This window comes from Dendropsophus ebraccatus, chromosome 6 (genome assembly GCF_027789765.1).
Source record: "Dendropsophus ebraccatus isolate aDenEbr1 chromosome 6, aDenEbr1.pat, whole genome shotgun sequence".
Classification (NCBI taxonomy): Eukaryota; Metazoa; Chordata; class Amphibia; order Anura; family Hylidae; genus Dendropsophus; species Dendropsophus ebraccatus.
The window spans coordinates 66,744,595-66,770,020 of record NC_091459.1 but is presented as its reverse complement, the minus strand read 5'-3'; the positions used below and the strand labels follow the sequence as shown (position 1 = coordinate 66,770,020).

Below are 25,426 nucleotides of genomic sequence, written 5' to 3'. Positions count from 1 at the left end.
CTGTCCCATTTAATAGGATTTCTCACATGCCTCCGCTCCCCATCCAAAGAATTGACATGTAAATTCTTTGGGCAGAGAGTGGAAGCGCGCGAGAAATCTTATTGAATTAATGGGACAGGCAGAATTTTAAGCACTGTCCATGGGGTCCATTTGAAATTTCACCACTTTTCCTCAGTGTGAATGTGCCCTAATCCAGCCTTTCATTATGTTGTGGATTTCTGATTGATTTCACTACTTTCTGTAAAGGGATGAACGTAACACATTTGGTTTTGTTGTGTATTTGTGACAGGTCCGCATGAAAAAATTCTGATGCCTGTGGAATCACCCTAATGTGGTCAATTTAGTCCAAGTCCCTAGCATGAGCTGTAAATATGGCCCTGGGTACTCGGCTTTTTGCATTTGTAATTTAGCTGTAAGCAAGTTGCAGTCACATGAAGCTTATTTCGAGGCTCTAACGGCAAGGTCACATGCAGTTTGTAGCCCATGACCACAAAGAACCAGCACATTTATATTTTTGTAACAATGGTTATATCACAATGTGACTACAGTGAAAGTGATTGGATGTCGTGAGATCATAGTTGCCATGTAGCCCTTGTCTGATTCTTTAGGGTTTTGTTGAAAAAAAAACCTTTTTGTTAGAGAAAAAGGGCAATTCTATATATAGAAGCAGAGTAGATATAGGTCATTATAGGTATATACATGTGCATTTATTGACAAAAACATGACACACCAAGAAGGGGATGTTAGAAATTGAATGAAACTTTGTGCATTTAATGAAGATGCATGTGATTGCATCATTAACAAGAAGGTAAGTTTATTAGGCAAGTGTACAACTAAGATAAGACTCCTGTACCCGGTCTCTGAGGGTGAGGAGGCTAGCCGCATGACGTAGGAGCCACACACATCCGGTCCCTCCCACCTCGACCCCATGCCATGAATCTGATACCTGAAGCGGGCCGGGATATTAGATGCCGAGATGGGGTTTGCGGCGGCCGGAGAGGAAGGCTGATGCTGGGGCATATCAGCCTCACGTTGTAGCCGGGGCAGGATGTCCTCGTGGGGAAGGTTCGACCTCAGAACGAAAAGCACGTCAGGAAGCAGGAGGCAGGCCCGTCACATGCTCTATGCGACGCCTGCGATTGGTGGAGAAGCGGGAAGCGGTATTAAAGACCGCCTACCCCGGAGGAATAACAGACGGAGGAGGGTGGCGTGCGTCACGTGGCACGCTGTGGAACACGGGACTTAGCGGGCAGCGCGCTGGAGCTGCTGGCACCATCTCTGATGAGCTAACCCACAGCAAATAGGTGGTAAGAGCCTATGGCCAGCCCTGGTGTGTAGTAGGCGCAAGGGGGTAAGCAAGGGTGTGGAAACAATATGCCTTTGTTTTCTTTTTCTTCCCTATCCGCCATCAGAGAGCTGGTGATTCCTCTATTGTGACGCACTCCCCCTCCTTTATGGCACATACCATCTCGGGCAACGCAATGACCGGAGCAGACTTTTAAGCAAGCGTCAGCAGCCTAAAGGTACTTTATTGTTTGCAAGATATGAGGATCGATTCCGGGGGGAATGGTCTGGCACATGCTCACTATAGCTCCTTCTCCCGGCAGATTTGTGTCACAGTCTACAGAAGTGTGGATATCAGACATAGATTCTCCTTTATTAGTGTTTAAACCCCGCTGCAAGGAGCGTCTGGGTCACTCTGCACCCTGTAAGGGCAAGAGCAACAGGTGACTGTTTGTCTTTGGTGTTCTATTGCCCTGCCTCTGCCACAGGGAGGGGAATGTGGGTATGAGGAAAGTAATGCTGGTCCTTGTACCTCTCAGAGCGGGAGTAAGGCTGGACTTTAAAACCGCACCTCATTAGACATCAGAGAACTCACACAGGAGCCAAGTTATATATTTGTTCAGAGAGTGGGGAATGTTTCTGCATTGGGGAACAGACAGTTTTCCTATGGGAAGAACTTTTCAATATCTGTGCACCTTGCTATTGTCCCCTTTTTTTCTCTGTTTTCTTTTTTAAGCAAAAGCAGCTCAGAACCTTGGACTTATGAGGACAGCATCAGAAGAGCAGGTCTCCTAGATTCCCCTCTACCGACACATGTCCATCTAAGAGCAAGTGAATCATGAACTGAAATGAATCTGTCTTTCCTCCTCTCTAAATCGTAAAGAGTTAAATAAACTGTATGATGCTGATGTGCTAAGTTCATATATGTATATCCAATACTTGCTATATGGCCTATAGACGGACTGTGGGATCTTACAGTTGGAATAGAATGGCGAGGTCTGTTTGTAGCAGTCAGGGCCGGCCTTAGAGTAGATGGCGCCCTGTGCGAAACCGTCTTCTGCCCCCCCCCCCAGGACACCATAATAAAATATATATACACACACACAGGGACGGAGCTGCTGCTGGCCCTGTGGCTGTACTGTTTCTGCAACAAAGTAGCTGTCCTTTTCCAATTTTAGACAACCCTATTAAAGGAGTTATCCAGGATTAAAAAAACCATGGCTACTATCTTTCATAAACTGCTCCATCCCAGTCCTCAGGTTGTGTGTGGTATTACAACCCAGTTCCATTGGTGTGAATAGAGACAAACTGTAATACCACATACAACTAAAAAATAATACATTAACATACTACAATACTCAACACTAGACTCACAGGGGGCGTTTTCTCTGTATGAATGGCAGGAGATGTTTTTGCAGGCCCTTTTTCTTTTCTTCTTGTTTAGACCATCATGGAGACTTTTCCTGGTGACACCTCGACTCCGCAGAATCTGCCAGAGAAACATATTAGGCTCCTCTCTAATGCAGCACCATCCTCATCGCCATACAAATCCTTATCTGTATCGCTTCACACAGTAACAGAGACCACTCTGTGCCCCCATATAAGCAGTGTGTCCAATACATGCCCCCAAATAGTAGTCGGCCCCCCTCTGTGCCTCCATATAAGCAGTGTGTCCAATACATGCCCCCAAATAGTAGTCGGTCCCCCTCTGTGCCTCCATATAAGCAGTATGCCCAATACATGTCCCCAAATAGTAGTCAGGCTGCGCTGTGCCCTCATATAAGCAGTATGCCCAATACATGCCTCCAAATAGTAGTCAGGCTGCTCTGTGCCCCCATATAAGCAGTATGCCCAATACATGCCTCCAGATAGTAGTCAGGCTGCTCTGTGCCCCCATATAAGCAGTATGCCCAATACATGCCTCCAAATAGTAGTTAGGCTGCTCTGTGCCCCCATATAAGCAGTATGTCCAATACATGCCTCCAAATAGTAGTCAGGCTGCTCTGTGCCCCCAAATAAGCATTATGCCCGATACATGCCACCAAACAGTAGTCAGGCCCCCTCTGTGCCCCCTTATAATGCACAAGCGCACTTATTTGTCACTTGAGCACCAGAATGTCAGAGCAAGAGCGATCTCCTGAGATAGATCATAGAGAGAGGGAATTGGCAGTATCGGAGAAGGAAAGAAGGGCAGGGAAAAGATGGAAATAAGAGGAAATTTGGGGAAAGATGTAAAATGGCGGTTAGCCATTAAAAACAATAGGAGAGAGATGAGAGGAGGGGGATGAGGAGGGTGGGCAGGGAGCTGTACAGAGAGGAGATGGGGGGTAGCTGTAGATAGGTAGCTGTAGGTAGATAGGTATAGGTAGGTAGCTGTAGGTAGTTGTGGGTAGCTGTAGGTAGTTATAGGTAGCTGTAAGTAGTTATAGGTAGCAGTAAGAAGATAGCTGTAGGTAGCTGTAGGAAGGTAGTTATAGGTAGCTGTAGGTAGGCAGCTGTATGTAGCTGCAGGTAGGTAGTTATCGGTAGCTGTAGGTAGATAGTTATAGATAGGTAGCTGTAGGTAGTTGTGGGTATCTGCAGGTAGGTAGTTATAAGTAGCTGTAGGTAGTTGTGGGTAGCTGCAGGTAGGTAGTTATAAGTAGCTGTAGGTAGATGTGGGTAGCTGCAGGTAGGTAGTTATAGGTAGCTGTAGGTGGATAGTTATAGGTAGGTAGTTGTAGGTAGTTAGTTATAGGTAGTTGTAGGTAGGTAGTTGTAGGTAGGTAGTTGTAGGTAGTTAGTTATAGGTAGTTGTGGGTAGCTGTAGTTAGTTATAGGTAACTGTAGGTAGGTACTTGTGGGTAGCTGTAGGTAGGGAGTTGCCACCCCCTCCCCATGTAGGCACTAACAAACACACATACAAAAAAAAAACAGACACTTTAACTCACCTGGCTCCCCGCCACGCGTCTCCTCTCCTCAGCTCGGCGGGCGTCGCTCCAGTGACGTCACTCGTCCGTCGGGACGCACAAGACGCTGGCGATCAGCCATAGAGGCGCACGGGCAGAAAGGCAGCTCTGTATACTTATCTTTGGTGTAGAAAGGAACGGTACGCTGTATGTCCTGCAAGAGCGCCGGTAGAAACCACTATAGGAGCAGGGTGCCGGGCGGCCAGCTGGGGGAGCGATCGGGGCAGACAGACATACACAACATGCATTATGTGACAGTGTCGTGCTGTGTATGTCTGTCCGCCCTGATCGCTCCCCCTGCTTATAAGCCCTCCTCCTGATGAAGCCCATGTATGGGTGAAACTAGTTGAGGGGCTTGCGGCTGTATTTTAATTTCACTGCACTATTAGTTTAGTTAGATAGTAATTACGTTGAGATAGTGAGTAGTCTGCAGCTACGAACACTATGTGTATCATGAAGTGAATACTTTGATGACTACTAGTAGCAGTGGGTTTTTATGTGTCACAACAACTACTTTGGTTACATTTTAATAAGAGAGCCAATAAAAGCTACGTTTTACTTTAGTGGAAGGTACTACTGGATGAGATTTGGGCTCTTGGCCCTTGTTAGTTTGTTTCTGCTATATCCCCATCACCATCTCAGCTCTGCTACACAATCATCAGACATAAGCATTGCATGATGGGAAATGTAGTTTCCTATTTTGATAATAGACCATCTTTTAGAAAAACTTGTAACTCTGGAACGGCAGCAGCTAGAAAGATGGGGGACGGCTCAAAATACTCAGGGGGGGCTTGGTGAGTAAGACCAGCTAGGGAGCATTTCATTTTTTTTGCTCTTGGGGGGAATACCCCTTTAAGATAACCCTGAGATGTATGGCTATGGGGGATGATGGGAGGGGGGGATGTGAAGCCTAGGTCAGGGTTGTGCATAAGTGTATGCGCAACAAGTGGGGAGGGGGGAGGGGAGGGAAGAGGGGGTGGGGTTGGTTGGGGAGGGGGAAGGGCGGGACCTGGGAGCAGCAGTGGAGTTAGGAGTTTGCTTTTTTTTTTTTTTTTTTTTTTTGCGTCGTGTCTGGCTGGCCTACTCCTCGGGGTCCTCTGCAGTATTCCAAGTTAAAGCATTATGACTAGTATACTAATGTGGAATGTCCGCGGAATGGCGGACCGACTAAAGAGAAGCGCTATTACTGATATCCTGAACAGGCATCTACCTGCTATAGTCGGATTAGTAGAGACACATGCGGATAGAGATAATCTGGGTAAACTTAAAAAATATTGGGCCAGCTATAAATTCCATTCTACTTTATCCTCATATGCCGCGGGGGTTTCGGTGTTTGTCCATAAGAAGGTTAATTTTCAGGTGATTAACTCCAAGAGAGATGAGCGGGGTGGCTTTGTGTTTTTGTACGGAGAATTGGAAGGGAGCAAAGTAATGCTAGCATTCATCTACATTTCCCCACCGTTTAAAACACATAGCCTGCTCAAGCTCTTGAAATATACCAAAGACAAAATATATGACCAATTATATATCCTGGGCGACTTTAATTGTGCCATGGACCCTTCTATAGATAGGAGGAGGAGGGATGGTAGTTCTGGCTGGGACGGTCACCTCTTCGCGACTTTTGTGGGGAGGTGGGATAGTCGGAAGCTTGGCGTCTGTTACACCCGGATAGGGTAGAATTCTCGTGCTTTAGTACATCCTATGATGCAGCCTCGCAGATTGACCTATTACTATGCAATGATCTTGCTATACGGTCAATCTCGAAAGTGAAATACGAACCCAGGACAGTGTCTGACTATGCCCACCTCTTAGTGGAGATTGGTGGGGGGTGCTCCTCTGCTCCACTTCGGAGTATGAGAATTAATCCCCACTGGGTGACTATTATTAAAAATAAGGAGCTTGCTCAAAATGGTGAGCTTTGCGAGACTTCTCTACCCCATGCAGACATTACCTCTCCTGCTATGCCACTTGGATGTCAGGCAGCTGCAATCCGCCTTTGTTGCATTTCTGTGGCAGGGCAAACGTCCACACATAGTGTACAGGAAACTTTGCCTTCCAAAGAGTAGCGGTGGCCTGCAGCTTCCTGACATCCGACTGTATAACTTGGCATCACTATCTAGACACGTACGGGACTGGGTCTGGGGCACATTGTGGTATTCCAATCTACCCCTAGAACGTAGCTTTGCACACCCATGGAATCTGGGAGCGCTCTTACATACTAAACGAGCAGATTTACCTCGCCCCATCAGGAATAGTTTGATGATGAGCGATACCATAGCTGCATGGAAAGCGATTAGGAAACTTTATTCTACACCCTACTGTATATCCAAGTACATGCCTTTCTGGAACTCACCTTCCTTCCCTTTAGGGAGACAAAATAAATTATTGAGCACATGGAGATCCAAAGGGGTTCTATGTGTAAATGACCTGATGGATGCAGAGAAAGGTACTCTCCATTCTTGGGATTATGTGTCAGCGAAATTTGACCTTCCGCAAAACCACAGACTCATAAGTTATTGTAGGAGCTTAGTGCTGGATTTTGCTAAAGCTGAGCGGACTAACAGGTTCGATCAGCTGATGGGGAACGCGGACAAAATGTCCTTGTCCGACTCATATCAATACCTAGCCTCACACGCCTTAGATACGTTGGGCCACACTCTCTTTAATGCCTGGTCGACACATATAGAAGACGCAGACTTACATAAAATTTGCCAGGGTATAAGGCTTGTTCGCTAATCCATTGTAAGCGAGAGGTGGAGAGAGATGCACATCCGGCTCATTCACAAGGCCATCTAAGCCTTCAATTTCACCTACAAGAGACCCCCGCACAATATTTGCGACACGTTCCCAAATGCAGCCCCAAGGCTGACTTATTTCACGCCCTATGGACATGTTCTCACGTGGCCCCGTAATGGAATACAGTCGGGAATTTTATTAGACAAATATGGCAGCGGCCTGTTAAGATTGATCCTGTTAGCTGTTTGCTTCATTATACCTGTGAACTGTCGGATGATCCCGAACCACCTCTCGTAGCTAACAAAGCCATTCACAATGTACTACTGGTTGTGGTTAAATGTTTATTGCGGAACTGGCTGACAGACAAGGTCCCATCGATACAGGACATTAGCGACACTCTAAAACACTTAATAAACATGGATAAAACAGATACACTTATCAACAAGGAACAGTCCACAAAAAATTACTTCGCAAAATGGAGGGCCTTTATAGTCCAAACCTTCTCGAGGGAAGAGATCAAACACCTCATGAGTCCCTTTAGACATACCAAATGGTACTATACAGAAGATTTGAAGGGCACACTGGGTCCACTGAAGCTCACCTGACATGGAAAATGGTGGAGGGGGGATCTCGTTGGCTTTTGCGTTTTTGTGTTTCTGTTTGTGTTAACGGCTGGTTATAGTTGTTAATGGTTAAATTTTATGAAAATCTATCTGGTTTTGGCAACACAATATGCAGATGCAACAACGCTAGATTGGCGAACGCTACACAAAAAATTGGAAAATACAAGGACTATGCAACCTGGACAATATAGGGCGAACAATTCGAACTGTTTAGAACTTCTCGATATCTTCTGTGCCATTGTTCATCTTGTATTGCTATTTTTTCCTGCAGACTTGTGCCAATAAAATTTGGTTTAAAAAAAAAAAAAGGAGCTAATTAACCCCTTAAGGACGGGGCCCATTTTCGTTTTTGCGTTTTCGGTTTTTCCTCCTTGTGTTTAAAAGGCCATAGCACTTGCATTTTTCCACCTAGAAACCCATATGAGCCCTTATTTTTTGCGTCACTAATTGTACTTTGCAATGACAGGCTGAATTTTTGCATTTGGTACACTACGAAACCTGAAAAAAATTCAAAGTGTGTTGAAATTGAAAAAAAAAACGCATTTCTTTTATTTGGGGGAACTGTGTTTTTACGCCATTCACCCTGGGGTAAAACTGTCTTGTTATGCATGTTCCACAAGTCGTTACGATTAAAACGATATGTAACATGTATAACTTATATTGTATCTGATGGCCTATAAAAATTCAAACCATTGTTAACAAATATACGTTCCTTAAAATCGCTCCATTCCCAGGCTTATAACGCTTTTATTCTTGAGTCTATGGGGCTGTGTCAGGTGTCATTTTTTGCGCCATGATGTGTTCTTTCTATCGGTACCTTGATTGTGCATATACGACTTTTTGATCGCTTTTTATTACATTTTTTCTGGATTTGATGCGACCAAAAATGCGCAATTTTGCACTTTGGGATTTTTTTGCGCTGACGCCGTATACCATGCGAGATCAGGAATGTGATAAATTAATAGTTCGGGCGATTACGCACGCGGCGATACCAAACATGTTTGTTTATTTATTTATTTGTTTACTTTTATTTAAAACCTGGGAAAAGGGGGGTGATTCAGACTTTTATTAGGGGAGGGGGCTTTTTACTATAAACAACACTTTTTTTTTTTTTTTTTTTACACATATACTAGAAGCCCCCCTAGGGGACTTCTAGTATATATACTTTGATCTCTCATTGAGATCTCTGCAGCATAGATATGCTGCAGAGATCAATGAGATAGGCACTCGTTTACTTCCGGCTGCTGCAGCCGGAAGTAAACGAGTGCCGAGCCGGGGACGGCGCCATCTTGGACAATCTCCCCCACTAGACACCAGGGAACAGTTGCCTCCGGTAATCGGAGGCAGCTGTCAACTTTGACAGCTGCCTCCAATTAGCTAATTAGCGGGCACGGCGATCAGACCGTGCCCGCTAATAGCGGCGGTCCCGGGCTACACGCGGCACCCGGGACCGCGGTGCTTCAAAGCGGGGTCGCCGCGCGGCCTGCTTTGAAGTGCTAATGAGGACATATGACGTACAGGTACGTCATATGTCCTTAAGAGGTTAAACAAGGAATATCTACCTTTTGGCAAGTTAACAGAGGAACTGCTTCTCCTCTGGTGGTTTGGGACACCTTTAAGGCTTTCCTGAGAGGGGTGCTCCTTAAACAGATTATAATCGCTAGAAAGTCGTTTAGAGAGGAGGAAGAGGGTATTAGAAGGGACATAGCTGGAAGGAAGCGGGAAGGTCACCCTAATAAGTGTGTAGCTAAGGTTTTTTTGTTTGTTTGTTTTTAGAATGGAAGCAAACGGAATGGCTAAGTAACTGCACAGAAGCCGGAAAAGGAACACCAACCCTGCCGTGTAGTGTTGTATTGGCGGGATAAGCTCTAAGTCCACTGCTGACCTCTGCTTATTGGTGAGATTGCCTGGCTGTCATGAACTTTTGCTTGGTGTAAATACCAAGCTAAAATATATACAATATAAATTGCAAAGTATGTTGTGTAACTAACCTTGATCATATACTTCTCCAACCACAGGCTTTAGGTTGTACCATTTACCAGCTTTATATGTGAGGATACCACTGAGCGTTACAGCATCTGCCATATTATCCTGCGTGGAAATATAACATAATGTGAGGCATGGCTTATATGCACAGCAGTTATGTTGAACTTCCTAAATTGTAATTTGTCAATTGAATATTGAAACAATTATCTGCATATCATATAAAATACTACGTTCCTATTTACTCTGACTGCTGACTTGACAGATGTTCAGAAGGCAATCATTCACACACTCCACAAGGATGGTAAGCCACAAAAGTTCATTGCTAAAGAAGCTGGCTGTTCTCATAGTGCTGTATCAAAGCATATTAATGGAAAGTTGAGTGGAAGGAAAAAGTGTGGTAGAAAAAGGTGCACAAGCAACCGAGAGAACCGCAGTCTTAACAGGATTGTAACGAAAATGCCATTCAAAAATTTGGGAGAGAGTCACAAAGAGTGGACTGCTGCTTAAGTCAGTGCTTCAAAAGCCACCACATACAGATGTGAGTTGCTGTTTTCAGATTTAAGTTAATTTTGCATTTCATTTGGAAATCCAGGTCCCAGAGTCTGGAGGAAGAATGGAGAGGCACACAATCCAAGCTGATTGAGGTCTAGTGTGAAGTTTTTTTTACAATCAGTGATGGTTTGGGGAGCCATGTCATCTGCTGGTGTAGGATCACTGTGTTTCATCAACACCAAAGTCAACGCTGCCGTCTACCAGGAAATTTTAGAGCAGTTCATGCTTTCCTGTGCTGAAAAGATTTTTGGAGATGGAATTTTCATCTTCCAGCAGGATTTGGCACCTGTCCACATGGCCAAAAGTACCAATACCTGGTTTACTAACCACAGCATCACTGTGTTTGATTGGCCAGCAAACTCGCCGACCTTAACCCCATAGAGAATTTATGGGGTATTGTCAAGAGGAAGATGAAAGACACCAGACCCAACAATGCAGACGAGTTGGAAGGCCACTATCAAAGCAACCTGGGCTTCAATAACACCTCTGCAGTGCCATCAGCTGATCGCCTTCATGCCACATTGACGTATTGATGCCGTCATTTATGCAAAAGGTGCCCCGACCAAGTATTGAGGGCATTTACTGTACAGACTTTTCTTTAGTCGACATTTCTGTGTTAAAAACATTTTTTTTTTCAGTTGGTTTTATATAATATTCGAAACTCTTTTTATTGAAGGGTGTACACATGTCACATAAGTAATGCATAATGTTAACGCAAACAGTTCCAGAATATAGAACATGATGACATTTAGAGGTGAAAACATGTAATACAACATCTGCGATACGTAATCATACATCAGGATAAGGCATTCTTATGTGAACTGAGACGGATGGAAAGCGAAACATAAAAGGGTACAACAGGTTGCGAACTATCAGCACTGGGTCCGCGGGCGCCATCACAGATCTATAAGAACAAGTTCAGGTCTACTCCACAAGTGCACACACCGTGGGCACATCAGTCAATTCCTCTCGGTGAGGGTAGGTTGTTGTTGTCCATCCCTGCGAACCTATTTGGTCGGAAAGCTGTCAACGGGGAATCACACCACCAGCCCCATACCTTCTTAAATTTGCCGGCACAACCTCTGTGTTTAAACACTATGGGGGACATGTATCAAGCAGTGTACCTTGTGCTCCTTAGTATTTTTTGGCGTAAGTGTGATGTGCACAGCCCTTCGTCAGATTTACTAAACAGTGTAGCTCGGTGTATGTGTGAATATGACAGCTTACTCCAGTTTTTTGCCTTCTTGACATTTGTGGGCGTGGTTATCCGTAAGAATATTCTCAGCCGGGATTTATCATGTGAGAATTTTGAAATTTTTGCATTTTCGTTCGCATCTGTACTCCAGTCCCAGGGTAGCGGAACTTTTTTAACCAGGGTCAATTCATGAATACCTGCAGTAAAATGCACAGCGCCAGGGAAGCTATAGCAGGTGATTTATGAACCAACATGTGAATGTTCATAAATACCTTACTAGGCTGCAAACATATAAGCCAGTGCACAGTGCTAAAAATATTCGCAAAAAAAGGTGCAAATGATAAATGTCACCCTATGTATTCATATGAAACAGTAGAGTTAGTGAGTTTAATCCATTTTCCTAACGTGGGGGGTCTGATGTCCATCCACCTCATAGCTATGACTTTCCGCGCCATAAATAAGGATTCTCTCAAAAATATTCTATGGTAATGTGGCCAGGATTCTTCGTCTAGGAGGCCAAGAATGCAAATTTTAGGTGTGCAGGGTACAGTTATACCTATCATCTGTGTCAGGTAGTTCACTACTGCACGCCAAAAATCTAAAACAGACGGACATTCCCATATCATATGCCAGAAATCAGACCTAGCAAATCTGCATCTGTGGCATTCTGTTGAGGGGTATCTACCCATCCTAAACATCCGAACTGGTGTCAAGTAGCTTTGATGTAGGATAAATAACTGAATTAACTTATTATTAACGGCCGGTGATATATAGAGGTGAGAGGACAGAGCATCAGACCACTCCTCGTCATCCAGATCACTTATACATTGTTTCCATTTATTTTCTGCCTGTACAGGGTTTAGTTCTATTCTCGTTTGTATCAGGAATGAGTATAGTGCCGAGATTAAACCTCTAGGTCCCTGGGACTTAAACACACCTATCAATGGGTAATTGGAGAAGGGCATGTGAGGGCCTGGGAACTGGGCATGGAAGGCATGTCTAAGTTGCAGGTAACGGAACATAGAGCCCCTAGGAAGGTCATATTTGTCTTGGAATTGCTGGAATGAGAAGAATGCTCGGGTATCACACACATCCCCTAGTTTACATACCCCTTTCCCTTTCAAGAACCGCGGTTCTAGGTTTTCAGAGAAGTGGGAAAGACGGGGGTGGTACCAAATAGGGGTCTCCAACATTGTGTCACTATATTGTGTCAGTTTTCTGATAGCTTCCCAGACCTGGTGGGCTAGCTTATGCAATGGTAACAGTTTAGCCAGTCTGATAAGACCTCCCTCAAGGACAGGCCATAGATGTTTCAGATCCAGAAAATGTGCCAAATGGTGTTCTCTATTCGGGAGAATTCCAGCTTCTACCCATTTACTAAGGTAACGCACCTGGCCTGCTAGATAATACAGGTACACATCCGGAAGGGACATACCTCCATACTGTTTGGGTCTTTGTAACGTCTGTAGACTAAGCTTGGATCTGGATGCCCCCCAAACAAAAGAAGGGAATAGTGAGTGGAGTTGCCGAAAAAAACTCATGGGGACTGGTGCAGAGGAATGCTCCAGAATGTAGAGAAATTTAGGTAGGATTACCATTTTAATTAGATTTATACGACCAGGGACTGCCAAAGGCAGAGTCGCCCAGATTTTAAATTTCTGTTTCACATGATCCAGTAAGGGTAGAACATTCCTCTGCAAGTCCTGTGAATAACGTCTGCATATCACTATCCCCAAGTATTTAAAACAGTCCACCACCGGCAAACCCTGTTCATTATCTGACCAACCTGCTGGACACAGGGGCATGAAAACCGATTTTGACCAGTTGATGTGTAGGCCAGAGAATCTGCCGAAGGTATTGATAAGTGAAATGGCCAGCGGCAGAGTCTCTCTAGGTGATGACATGAAGAGGATAGTGTCGTCTGCATATAAGCCTACTCTGTCCTCTCTATCTCCAACCACTACTCCCCTATACAGTGGGTGACGCCTGAGCTTGAGAGCCATGGGTTCCAGAGCCAGAGCAAATAGTAAGGGCGACAGAGGGCAGCCCTGCCTTGTGCCCCGAGACAATGGGAAATAATCGGAGAAAATGCCATTTACCATTATCCGGGCTTTAGGTGATTGATATATGATGGATACCCATTTAATAAAGTTTGGACCGAACCCGAACCTACGGAGGACTTCTAGCAAGTAGTTCCATTCCACAGAGTCGAAAGCCTTGGCCGCGTCTAGCGAGGCCAAGGCCCACTCCTCCCCCTTCGCAGCCCCCCCACCTGTACAACTGCCTGCACCCTTCTAATATTATCAGAGGTGGATCGGCCGGGAATGAATCCTGATTGGTCACTATGAATGATTTCTGTAATATAGCTATTTAATCTATTTGCCAGCATCTTTGTTAAAATTTTATAGTCAAAGTTTAACAAGGATATGGGCCTATAAGAACCACACTCCAGGGGATCTTTGTCTGGTTTCAATAAGACTATAATGGTTGCGTCATTCATGGACTCGGGTAGGCTACCAATTTCAAACGCATACTTAAACATTTCCATCATAAGTGGGGATACCTGGTCCAAGTATGTTTTAAAGGCCTCTATCGGGATTCCGTCAGGACCGGATGCCTTCCCTATTTTATATCTGACACCGCATCTCTAAATTCCTCCTCAGTAAAAGCAGCGTCCAGACTTGCTCTACTGTCTAAAGATAATTGGGGGAAGGAAATGTCTTGCAAATAACTACTTAGTTCTTGCGGGCTATAATTTACTCTGGAGGCATATAGATCCATGTAGAAATTAGTGAAATGTGTCGCTATATCTTGATCTGATGTGTGCACTACACCCATAGGGTCGCGAATCCGTAGGATTGCTGGTGAAGCTGAATTTTGGTGGATGAGGTGGGCCAGCAACTTGCTAGATTGGTTGCCCAACTCAAAGAAAGTTTGTTTGGTGAAGAATAGTTTCCTGTTAGCTTTTTCCTTCAGGTGTAACATATATTGGCGACCTGCGGCTAACCAAGCTTGCTTGTGGGAGTCCGTAGGTTCCCGTATATACTGGGATTCCAACTGGGTGCACAGTGTGGCTAGCTCTATCTCTATCCGAGTAGACTCCCTTTTCAGGTACGATATTGTGGATTGTACACAGCCCCTAAAGTATGCCTTAAATGTTTCCCATAGTAACTTTTTATCTGCGTGGGGGTCATTCGCTTGGGCAAACTGGGACAGTTGGTCCGGAATCCTGTCATGTGGTCCTATCAAGGAAAGCCAGAAGGGGTGGATTCTATGGTTTCTGCGTCTAAGAGACAAGGAAGATCTAATGTGCAGGACAAGGGCTGAGTGTAGGTAAGTTATGCCGCTGACAACGGATACCATGGGAGGGTTGCCTATAGCATGATCTATTCTATCTATCCCCGCCGGGTGATAGTGTCTGTAAATATCTACCCACCCAAGTTCTAACAGCAGTGAACCTAGTGGAGAGGTTTGTGTGTTTGCCGGTGGGGGAGTCGGAGTATGCTTATCTAGGAGTGGGTTAATGGTCATATTTAAGTCACCAATGCACAGTGTTCTGGCTTGGGGGTATGTGGCAGCAAAGATAGCCGCTTGGTGCAATACATACATGGATGCCGGGGGCGGGTTGTGTATCCCCAGGATAACATACGGGGTACCATCAATGTACGCAAAGACAAAAATATATCGGCCCTCCTTGTCTCTTCTCACTGCTACAGGGTCCCACTTCAGGGATTTATTCACTAGGATAGATACACCTCTGGAGTACGACGTATGACAGGAGTGTTCAGCCCATTGCACCCATTGTCTCTTCAATCTGTGGGAAGTGTCTGAGGTGAGGTGCGTTTCCTGCAGGCATATTATGTGGGGGTTAGATCTACGTATTTGTGAGAATACCATTACCCTTTTCCTAGGGGTGCCCAGGCCTCTTATGTTCCACGACAATATTGTGATAGAAGCCATTATTCATTATATTCGTAATAATGTGCAGTAGCCATACCTCCAACCCACTGTCGTGCTGAGTATACATGTCGGTTCGTGTTCACTAGCATATAGACCCACGTGGAAAAAGTAGGTGGTGTCCTCTTGTACCCGTGCTGAATAACCAAACCGCCCAACCGTGGCGGCGTAACAAAGGTAACTTGAAACAGTGAAAGGAAAAGAGAGAAATGACTCTCTTCTGCACATACAGAAGTAGCCAAAGTTATGGTACGGGGGAAGACTCCCGCTGCAACATACATAACCAATGTCAAGCATCCCCCCCTACCCGGCTGCCCATTTCTATGAGTGCTTAGGCCACCAAGAAAGAGACCCTCTAACACATGGGTATATACCATTAAGATCTATGTAGGCAGCAATACAATGTTGGTGGAAACAGAAAGTAAAAGTAGACCAACTATGTTGCCCCCTGCTGGATCCAAAGAGAACAGCAGCAATTGAACACATAGAGAGCTTCATTAGATATAAGCGAAATTGAACACAACAATATATGATAGCTCAAAAAAATGCGTAACATGACTCCTAGGAAGAAGTAAAACATTCAGAACCTCTCTGTAGCAACATAATAGACACTCTAGGCATACATTACCACCCAGCAACAGAGTTATGTGTTCGTAAATCACACACGGCGACTCGTGCGGTGTAGCCGTGCCTCCGGATGGCCTCAGGGTCGGGGAGAGCGCCTATTCTGGCGGTATAGCCATTCCTACGCTTCTCGTGGAGTCCCAAAGAATAGTGCTCTATCCCCATCTACCACCCGGAGGCGTGCTGGATACGCCATAGAATACGGAATGTGTAACTCCTTCAGCCGTCTCTTCACAGAGATGTAGGTGGCACGTCGCTTTTGCAATTCAGCTGCAAAATCGGGAAAGATCGATATCGGGGCACCATTATACTTGATTTCGGGCAGACGTCTGGCATGGCGTAGGACTAGATCCCTATCGGTGCTGTTAAGTAGTCTTGCCAAAAACGGTCGCAGAGGGGCCCCATGGGCCGGTGGTCTAGCTGGAACACGGTGGGCTTGTTCCCCAGCGAACGCCGCCGAGAAGGTAACATCAGGCAGGAGATCTGTAAGCCATTGCGCAGTGAAAGCGCAATGGTAGGCCCAGAATGCGTAGATTATTTCGCCTAAGGCGATTTTCCAGATCGTCGGCTTTCTGGCGCCAATTCTCAGCTTGTTTTTCCAGCGAGACTATCGCCTCCGGTATCGGTTGTACCCGATCCTCTAGACCAGACACCCTGTCCTCCATATGTCGCACACGCTCCCTCAGGACTTGCATGTCCTGTCTGATGAGGCCCACGTCAATTTTGACTTCTTCAATTTTCCCGGTCAGGGAAGTGGTACTTGCCGCTATTGCTGCCAGGACCGAGGTGAGCTGATCCGATACCTCCTTCAACGTGGGTTCGGGGTCTTCCTCTGAGTCTGGCTAAGGCTCGGGTGTCGTCCTGCTAGATTCCCCTCTCTGCTGGTGTTGCTGTGAGGAGGTGCGGGCGCCATCTTGGCCCTCGTGGCGGGTGAACTCCGCTAGCCGTTCTGCGGCGGCTTGCTGCGCTCTGTTAGGGCTCATCGTGCGGTCAGCAGCTGGGGTCACTATATGATAAGTTTGCAGCTGGTTTGAGGGCTCAGGATCAGCTCAGGATGATGTCGGCAGCGATCGCCTCACAGAGCTGAGCTTACATGCGTCTGCTCTCTCCAACAGTCAGGCCACGCCCCCCCTTATATAATATTCTAATTTTCTGAAATACTGACTTTTGGGTTTTTCTTGGCTGTAATCCGTAATCATTAACTTTAACAGAAATAAACGCTTAAAAAAGTTCACTCTGTATGTAATAGAATTCACTCTGTATGTAATAGAATATATGAGGACACTTTTTGAATTGAATTACTGGAAAAAAATTTGGGGTTGATATTCTAATTTATTGCAAACCACTGTATCTCTCTCTCTATCTATCTATCTATCTACAGTATAGCCCCACTGTGGGCAATGCCTCTGTAGCAAGCTCCCTTTCCTGTAAGCAATGCAGCCCCCCCCCCCCCCCCAAATAGGTGATGCTCACTGTAGGCAATGAACCCCCTGTAGGCAATGACCCCTCTGTAGCTAATCCCTCTGTGATGCCCCCTGTAGGAAATCTCCCCTTCCCTTTAGGCAATCCCTGTCATGTATATATCTCTCTCCTTCTATAAGTAGTTTCACCCATGCAGTAAGCCTCCCCCACCTCAGTCCCAATCACCTTGCAAAGCAGATAGAAAAAAAAAACCATACATACTAACCTTGCTCTCGGGCCAGCTGAACGCCTCCTCTTCTTCCCCTTCCTCTCCCTGCTCTGCTAACACGTCACAGGTATTCTGGGGGAGGGAGCAGCCTCTTGTGGCCGGAGGTGTAAAGCTTCCTCCGGTAACAAGAGTGACTGGCTGAGTGAAGGGCCAATGGCCCCCCTAAAACCTGGACCCTGGGCAGTAGCCCAGTGCCCTCATTATAATCCGCCTATGTACCCTTCCAACCCCTAATAATTTTTGGTGAACGGCCACAAAATGAATTTAGTAAACAGTCAAATATGATTATGGCTTCTCACATATGAGCAAATCGTAATATAAATGTATGTTTTCTGTGGACTTGTTACAGTGGTTAGTATGTATTTACATTTATTTACACAGCATAGTCCTTGTGTAGTAGCTGAGCGGTGGTGGTGGGGTGGGGGAATGTTAAAGGGGTTATCCAGCGCTACAAAAACATGGCCACTTTTCCCCCTACTTTTGTCTCCAGTTCAGGTGCAGTTTGCAATTAAGCTCCATTTACTTCAATGGAAGGGAGCTTCAAAACCCCACCCAAACTGGAGACAACAATATGGGGAAAGTGGCCATGTTTTTGTAGCGCTGGATAACCCCTTTAAGGCCAGGGACGATTTTAGGCAAAGTGTGGCCCTAGGCAAAATGAAGCGAAGTGAAGCTCCCCATATGCTGAAATATTGTACCAGAAACACCTTCACACTCATGCCGTGGAGTGGCGTGCCATGGGTGTTATTACGGTTCTCAAGCACTAAACCCATGACATATAACCTAGACACACACAATTGTGTATATACTACCCAGTTTGTACCCCCCCCCACACACACACACCGGCCCTTGGTATTACACTCCAGGGGTCAAATGCAGAATGACCAGGCCACACAGTGTAAGGGATTAAGTGGTTGGACATTGTATAGCGGCTCACCTTCCTCCACTATACACTAAATAGCAGTGCATAGCACAACTCTGTCTACTGTACACAAGCCCAGACTCACATCCTTACTGTACAAGAGCCCAGACTCCCATCCTAATGACAGGGTTTCCCAAAACAACAGCCGTTGTTTTGAAATAAAAGCCATTATTTGCCATCAAATGGTGGCAATCCACTCAATTTTACCAATGTGTGAACATAGCCTTTCTGTGTTTTCAATTCACTCCTGGTTTTGGTTCCAAAATACTGAGCAAAAATACTGTGTTAGAGCATTGCATGAGGCCATCAAAAATAGCTGTTGTTTTTAGATAGTGTAAACATAGCCTAAGGCCACGTTCACACACTGTATTTTAGCATTAAACAACGGCCGTTGTTGTAGGTTGCAACAATGGCCGTTGTTTATTGACAGCTATCGATCACATTAAAGTGTATGGAACAACGGCCATAGTGTAAACACCCAATATACACTATGACTGTTGTTTTGACAGGTCTATTTTGTACAATATAGGCTGTGCTCACAGTGTAAAGTACGGCTCCCGGTCGATACTGCCGATAACATAGACTCAGAGAGAAGAAATTGTAATAGCTCTGAGACAGGCTAAGCAGCAACATGTCTGATATTGAGACTGCTAGGGCTTGAGTGCCTGCCCGGAGCTGGCTGGACCCACAAGTTATTAGTGTTGTCAGGTCTCTGCCGTCCCCTATATTGTAATAGCCAGAGGACAATGATCATGCATGGCCTGTGCTACTAAAGTGCTGCACAGATGGTATGTAAGAAAAACACCAGGCACACTATTAAACTCAGCTGGCAGTCATATCTCCCAAACAGTATAAGGTAAATTAACAGAAAGGTAATAACCTAAGTAAAAAAAAAAATATATATATTATTTTGTCCAGGAAAATATTTTAACATCAATTTGATGACATAGGTAACCCCCTTTAAATGCCTCAATGTGTAATGTACCTGACTATTTTCATGTATATTAATTGACTCTTTGTAGACGCGACATCCACTCACCTGCACAATTTTGATACAGTTCAATGGTGAAGTTCCTTCAACACAGGACAAAGAAGGAACAATTTTCGCTTCAGCAAAATTCTCTTTCATTACATTGCATTTTTTCTTTTCCCCCTCAGACACTGTACACCATCGGATTTCATTCAGACAAAAAACTGAAGAAAAAAAGCATTGTGCATGGAGTCAGATTCACTTCCATTTCCTCAAATTTTATTAGTTTATGACAAACTGACATATTTTCATTTATTTTTATTAAAACTATTCCACTTATTAAATTTGTATTGTCCATCAATATTTTTCGTTAAAGCTAGGTGGGAAAACTACATAAAATCCACAGAAAAAGTTGAGTGTTAATTTAGAAACACTAGAAAATGTACCCGGCACTGCCCGGGTATAAAGTGTCAGTGTGTTAATTAGATTTGTTCCAAGGTCGTCCAGGAGGCCAATCTATACCCTTGTTTTTTTTGTTTAAGGGGAAATCGCCAGGAGCCCTATATATCCCTTTATACGCTATATACCCCTACAGTTCTGCACTGTTTATGTAAATTGTAGGTTAGAAATAAACTAAAAACATTAAACATCCTAAATACCTAATAGCCAAACTGAGATGTCATGTGATCAGACTGTATACAGAGCCTGGTTATATACAACATTGGCAGTTTTATATAGAGACCCTGGTTATATACAACATTTTCAGTGTTATATACAGCCGGGTTATATGCAACATTGGCAGTGTTATACACAGCCTGGTATACAACATTAACAGTGTTATACTGAGCCTGGTTATATGCAACATTGGCAGTGTTATACAGTATACAGCCTGGTATACAACATTAACAGTGTTATACTGAGCCTGGTTATATACAACATTGGCAGTTATATACAGCCTGGTTATATACAACATTAGCAGTGTTATATACAGCCTGGTTATGTACATCATTGGTAGTGTTATGCTGAGCCTGGTTATATACAACATTGACAGTGTTAGTGGAGGTCCTATATACCTGTAGTATATAGTTGGTGGAGGTCCTGTAGACCTGTAGTGTATAGTTCTGGGGTCCTGTATACCTGTAGTGTGTAGTTTGGGGTCCTCCCCTCGCGACTTCAGTGTGTGTGTGTGTGTGTGTGTGTGCAGAAAACCTACAGCTTATAAAAATAAGTGCATATACAATTTTGCATCATCAAAATCTGGCCCTCTTAGGCACTACCTTTCATCCTTGGTGAGGACAACACAGACGAGGTTTCAAAGTTTCTAATACTGTATACACTCCCCCCCCCTTTGCAGGTAGCCCCGTACTGTATACACTCCCCCCCCTTGCAGGTGCTCCTATACTGTATACACTCCCTCCCTGCACGTAGCCCCCATATTGTATACACTCCCCCGCAGGTAGCCACCATACTGTATACACCCCCACCCCTGCAGGTAGCCCCTATACTCTATACACTCCCCCCACTTGCAGGTAGCCCCTATACTCTATACACCCCCCTTGCAGATAGTCCCTATACTCTATACACTTTACCCCCCCACCCCCGTAGGTAGCCCCCATACTCTTTACACTGCCCCCCTTCTTGCAGGTTGCCCCCATACTGTATACACTCCACTCCACAGGTAGCCCCCATACTGTATGCACCCCCCACCCCTGCGGGTAGCCCCCATACTCTATATGCTTCCCCCACTTGCAGGTAGCCCCCATACTCTATACACCCCCCCTTGCCGGTTACCCCCATACTGTATACACACCCCTTGCAGGTAGCCCCCCATACTCTATACACCTCCCCCCCTTGCAGGTAGTCCCTATACGGTATACACTCCACCCCACCTCCCCTTGCAGGTAGCCCTCATACTGTATACATCCCCCCTGCACGTAGCCCTCATACTGTATACACTCCACCCCCGCAGGTTGCCCCCATACTGTATACACTCCCCCCTGCAGGTATCCCCCATACTGTATACACTCCCCACTTCAGGTAGCCCCCCATGCTGTATACATTCCCTAACACCCCCTTACTGTATACATTCCCCAACACCATCACCCGGCAGGTAAGCCCCTTACTGTATACACTGTATATACGCTGTACACTGTTAGGGTGCCTTCACACCTACTGGATCCGCAGCGGATTTCACGCTGCGAATTCGCAGCAAAATCCGCTGCAAATCCAGTGTCATTATACCCTATGATACTACATACTTGCAGTGACATTGACATCCCACTGCGAGTATGTAGATTAACCTCCTCGGTGGCCGGAGCGTAACTTACACTGACAGAGGCACCCATCATCCCGCCCGCACAGACCGCTGTTAGATCATGCAGGCTCCCCTCCAGTGTGTTCGGGCACAGCTCTCTCCTCACGGCTCTTTATGTCCCCACCGAAGCAAGCTGGAGCGATGTGTGCAGCGTCCAGAGCCGTGAGGAGAGAGATGTGCCCGGCAGCAGAAGCACAGCGCTGAACACACTGGAGGCGAGCGTGCACGATCTAACAGCGGTCTGTGCGGGCGGGATGATGGCGGCCTCTGTCAGTGTAAGTTACGCTCCGGCTGCCTAGGGGATTAATTTACATACTTACAGCGGGATGTCAATAGGGTCATAGGGTTGAATAACACTGGATCCGCAGCAGATTTCGCTGTGAATTCGCAGCGTGAAATCCGCTGCGGATCCGGTAGGTGTGAAGGCAGCCTTACTGTAGATGTGGATGTGGATGTTGTGAGGCAGCTGCTCTAGCAACCACAGCTTCCTGTGAAAATGAAAGCATTAATCCTATTGGTTGCTAAGGCTCCAACTGCCGTTTCCTCTGGGCAGCTGCAGCTAATTATATCACCTGTGTGTGCAGTGTGGAGATTTTCCCATTCATCTCTATGGGGCACTCTTCCCCCTCCCCCTCCCCTCCTGTACATCTTGCGGGGACGGGACCTTCGCTATAACCTTCCCGGGCACCCGATGTATCTGTGTGCCAAATTTGGGGTCAAACGGTTCAGGCGTTTGGAAGTCTATACGGGACAGACGGACAGACAGACAGACTTTCATTTTTATGATATAGACTAGAAAATGTACCCGGCGCTGCCTGGGTATAAAGTGTCAGTGTGTTAATTAGATTTGTTCTAAGGTGCCCAGGAGGCCAAGCTAAAGGTATTGTTTCATCTGAGTTAATCAGTGGAATTAGTGTATACCTGTAGTGCATAGTTAGAGGGGTTCTGTATACCCACAATGTATAGTTTTTAGGGGTCTCGCATATCTGTAGTGCATAGTTGGGGGGGCTATATACCTATAGTGTATAGTTGAGGGGTCCTGTATACCTGTAGTGTGTAGTTGGGGGGGGGGGGCTGTATACCTGTAGTGTATAGTTGAGGGAGGTCCTGTATACCTGCAGTGTACAGTTGGTGAAGATCCTGTATACCTGTACTGTATAGTTCGGGGGTCCTGTATACCTGTAGTATATAGTTGGTGCTGTATACCTGTAATGTATAGTTGGTGGAGGTCTTGTATACCTGTAGTTTATAGTTTGAGGGTCCTGGATACCTGTAGTGTATAATTGGTGGAGGTCTTCTATACCTGTAGTATATAGTTCGGGGGTCCTGTATAACTGTAGTGTATAGTTTGGGGTCCTATATACCTGTAGTATATAGCTGGTGGAGTTCCTGTATACCGGTAGTATATAGCTTTGGGGTCCTGTATACTTGTAGTATAGAGTTGGTGAAGGTGCTGTATACCTGTATTATAGAGTTGGTGTAGGTCCTGTATACCTGTAGTATATAGTTGGTGGAGTTCCTGTATACCTGTAGTGTATAGTTTTGGGGTCCTGTATACCTGTAAAGTATAGTTTGGGGTCCTGTATACCCGTAGTATATAGTTGGTGGAGGCCCTGTATACCTGAAGTATATAGTTGGTGGAGGTCCTGTATACCTGTAGTGTATAGTTTTGGGGTCCTTTATACCTGTAGTGTAATGTTTGGGGTCCTGTATACCTGTAGTATATAATTTTGTGGAGGTCCCGTGCACCTGTAGTGTATAGTTTTGGGGTCCTGTATACCTGTAGTGTTCTGTATACCTGCAGGGTTGTATTTACCCGTATGGCAGTGTTATTCAGTCACAGTGTGTCGGCATTGGTCATGTCTGGTATGGAGGTGTTATCCAGTCACAGTATGGCGGTATTGGTCAGGTCTGGTGTGGCAGTGTTATCCAGTCACAGTATGGCGGTATTGGTCAGGTCTGGTGTGGCAGTGTTATCCAGTCACGGTATGGTGGTATTGGTCAGGTCTGGTATAGCTGTGTTATCCAGTCACAGTATGGCAGTATTGGTCAGGTCTGATATGATGGTGTTATCCAGTGACAGTATGGCGGTATTGGTCAGGTCTGGTGTGGCGGTGTTACCCAGTCACAGTTTGACGGTATTGGTCAGGTCTGGTATGGCAGTGTTATCCAGTCACATTATGGCGGTATTGGTTAGGTCTGGTATGACAGTGTTATCCTGCACAGTATGGCGGTATTGGTCAGGTCTGGTATGGCAGTGTTATCCAGTCACAGTATGGCGGTATTGGTCAGGTCTGGTATGACAGTGTTATCCAGCACAGTATAGCGGTATTGGTCAGGTCTGGTGTGGCGGTGTTATCCATTCACAGTATGGCGGTATTGGTCAGGTCTGATATGACAGTGTTATCCAGTCACAGTATGGCGGTATTGGTCAGGTGTGGTATAGCGGTGTTATCCAGCACAGTATGGCGGTATTGGTCAGGTCTGGTATGACAGTGTTATCCAGTCACAGTATTGCGCTATTGGTCAGGTCTGGTATGGCAGTGTTATCCAGTCACAGTATGGCGGTATTGGTCAGGTCTGGTATGACAGTGTTATCCAGTCACAATATGGCGGTATTGGTCAGGTGTGGTGTGGCAGTGTTATCCAGTCACAGTATGGCGGTATTGGTCAGGTCTGGTATGACAGTGTTATCCAGTCACAGTATTGCGGTATTGGTCAGGTCTGGTGTGGCAGTGTTACCCAGTCACAGTTTGGTATACCTGTAGTGCCCTGTATATACATGTACTGTATAGATGGAGTAGGGGGCTCTGTATATACATGTACTGTATAGATGGAGTAGGGGGCCCTGTATACATATACTGTATAGATAGAGTAGGGGGTCTACCAGTTATTACTGTGGATGTTGTGAGGCAGCTGCCCTAGCAACCATTGCTCCCTGTTAAGATGAAAGCAGTAATCCTATTGGTTGCTAAGGCTCCAACTGCCGTGTCTGCTGCAGCTAATTATATCACCTGTGTTTGCAGTGAGGAGATTTTCCCATTCATCTCTATGGGGCTCCTCTCTTTCCCCTCCCCCTCCCCTCCAATGTATCTGTGTGCCAAATTTGGGGTCTAACGGTTCAGGCATTTGGAAGTCTATAGAGGACAGACAGACAGAAGGACAGACAGACAGACTTTCATTTTTATTATATAGATTTCAAACCAATTGTTGCAACAAATCCCCCAATCCATACCCCCCTGTAATGCAGTCTAGATGCTCTTTATCAAGTCCTTTCTATCCTCCACTATATCCCAGAATATCTCCAGCCTGAATATTATTACATACCAGTAGCACATTTATAATTCTTGTATTATTCTGGCAGTCAACAGCAAAATGAATTTTAATTTGTCTACAGATTGTTTACTCTCTAGATAAAATTTAGTAAGAAGAAAAAAAAATCTTCAGTGCTTCTATACAGTTTTTTTTCCATGTATTAATTCAACAAAGGGATATAGTTTACAGACAACAGACTAATAGATGTACATACATTACATTATATTAAAGGACTCAGTCAGATCAGAGGTATTTCATGACACAACTAGTGTAATGGTTTGTTGATGACAGATTTGGGAGAGGGATTCCA

General features: G+C 45.3%; 1 protein-coding gene across 3 annotated transcripts in view; it reads right to left on the bottom strand.

Moving 5' to 3' along the window:
- The window catches only part of MELTF (melanotransferrin), a 92,768-nt gene that overhangs the window by 49,341 nt on the left and 18,001 nt on the right, over window positions 1-25,426 (bottom strand). The window contains exons 1-3 of one of the 3 annotated variants that reach the window (XM_069975094.1): window positions 25,331-25,348; window positions 19,557-19,711; window positions 9,583-9,682 (exon numbers count right to left, since the gene is read on the bottom strand). In XM_069975094.1, the coding sequence (XP_069831195.1) occupies window positions 9,583-9,682; window positions 19,557-19,646 (190 nt within the window). In that variant the 5' untranslated portion in view covers window positions 19,647-19,711; window positions 25,331-25,348. Of the gene's footprint in view, window positions 1-9,582; window positions 9,683-19,556; window positions 19,712-25,330; window positions 25,349-25,426 lie in introns of those variants that run through there. The other 2 variants (XM_069975093.1, XM_069975095.1) reach the window with 2 other exon arrangements.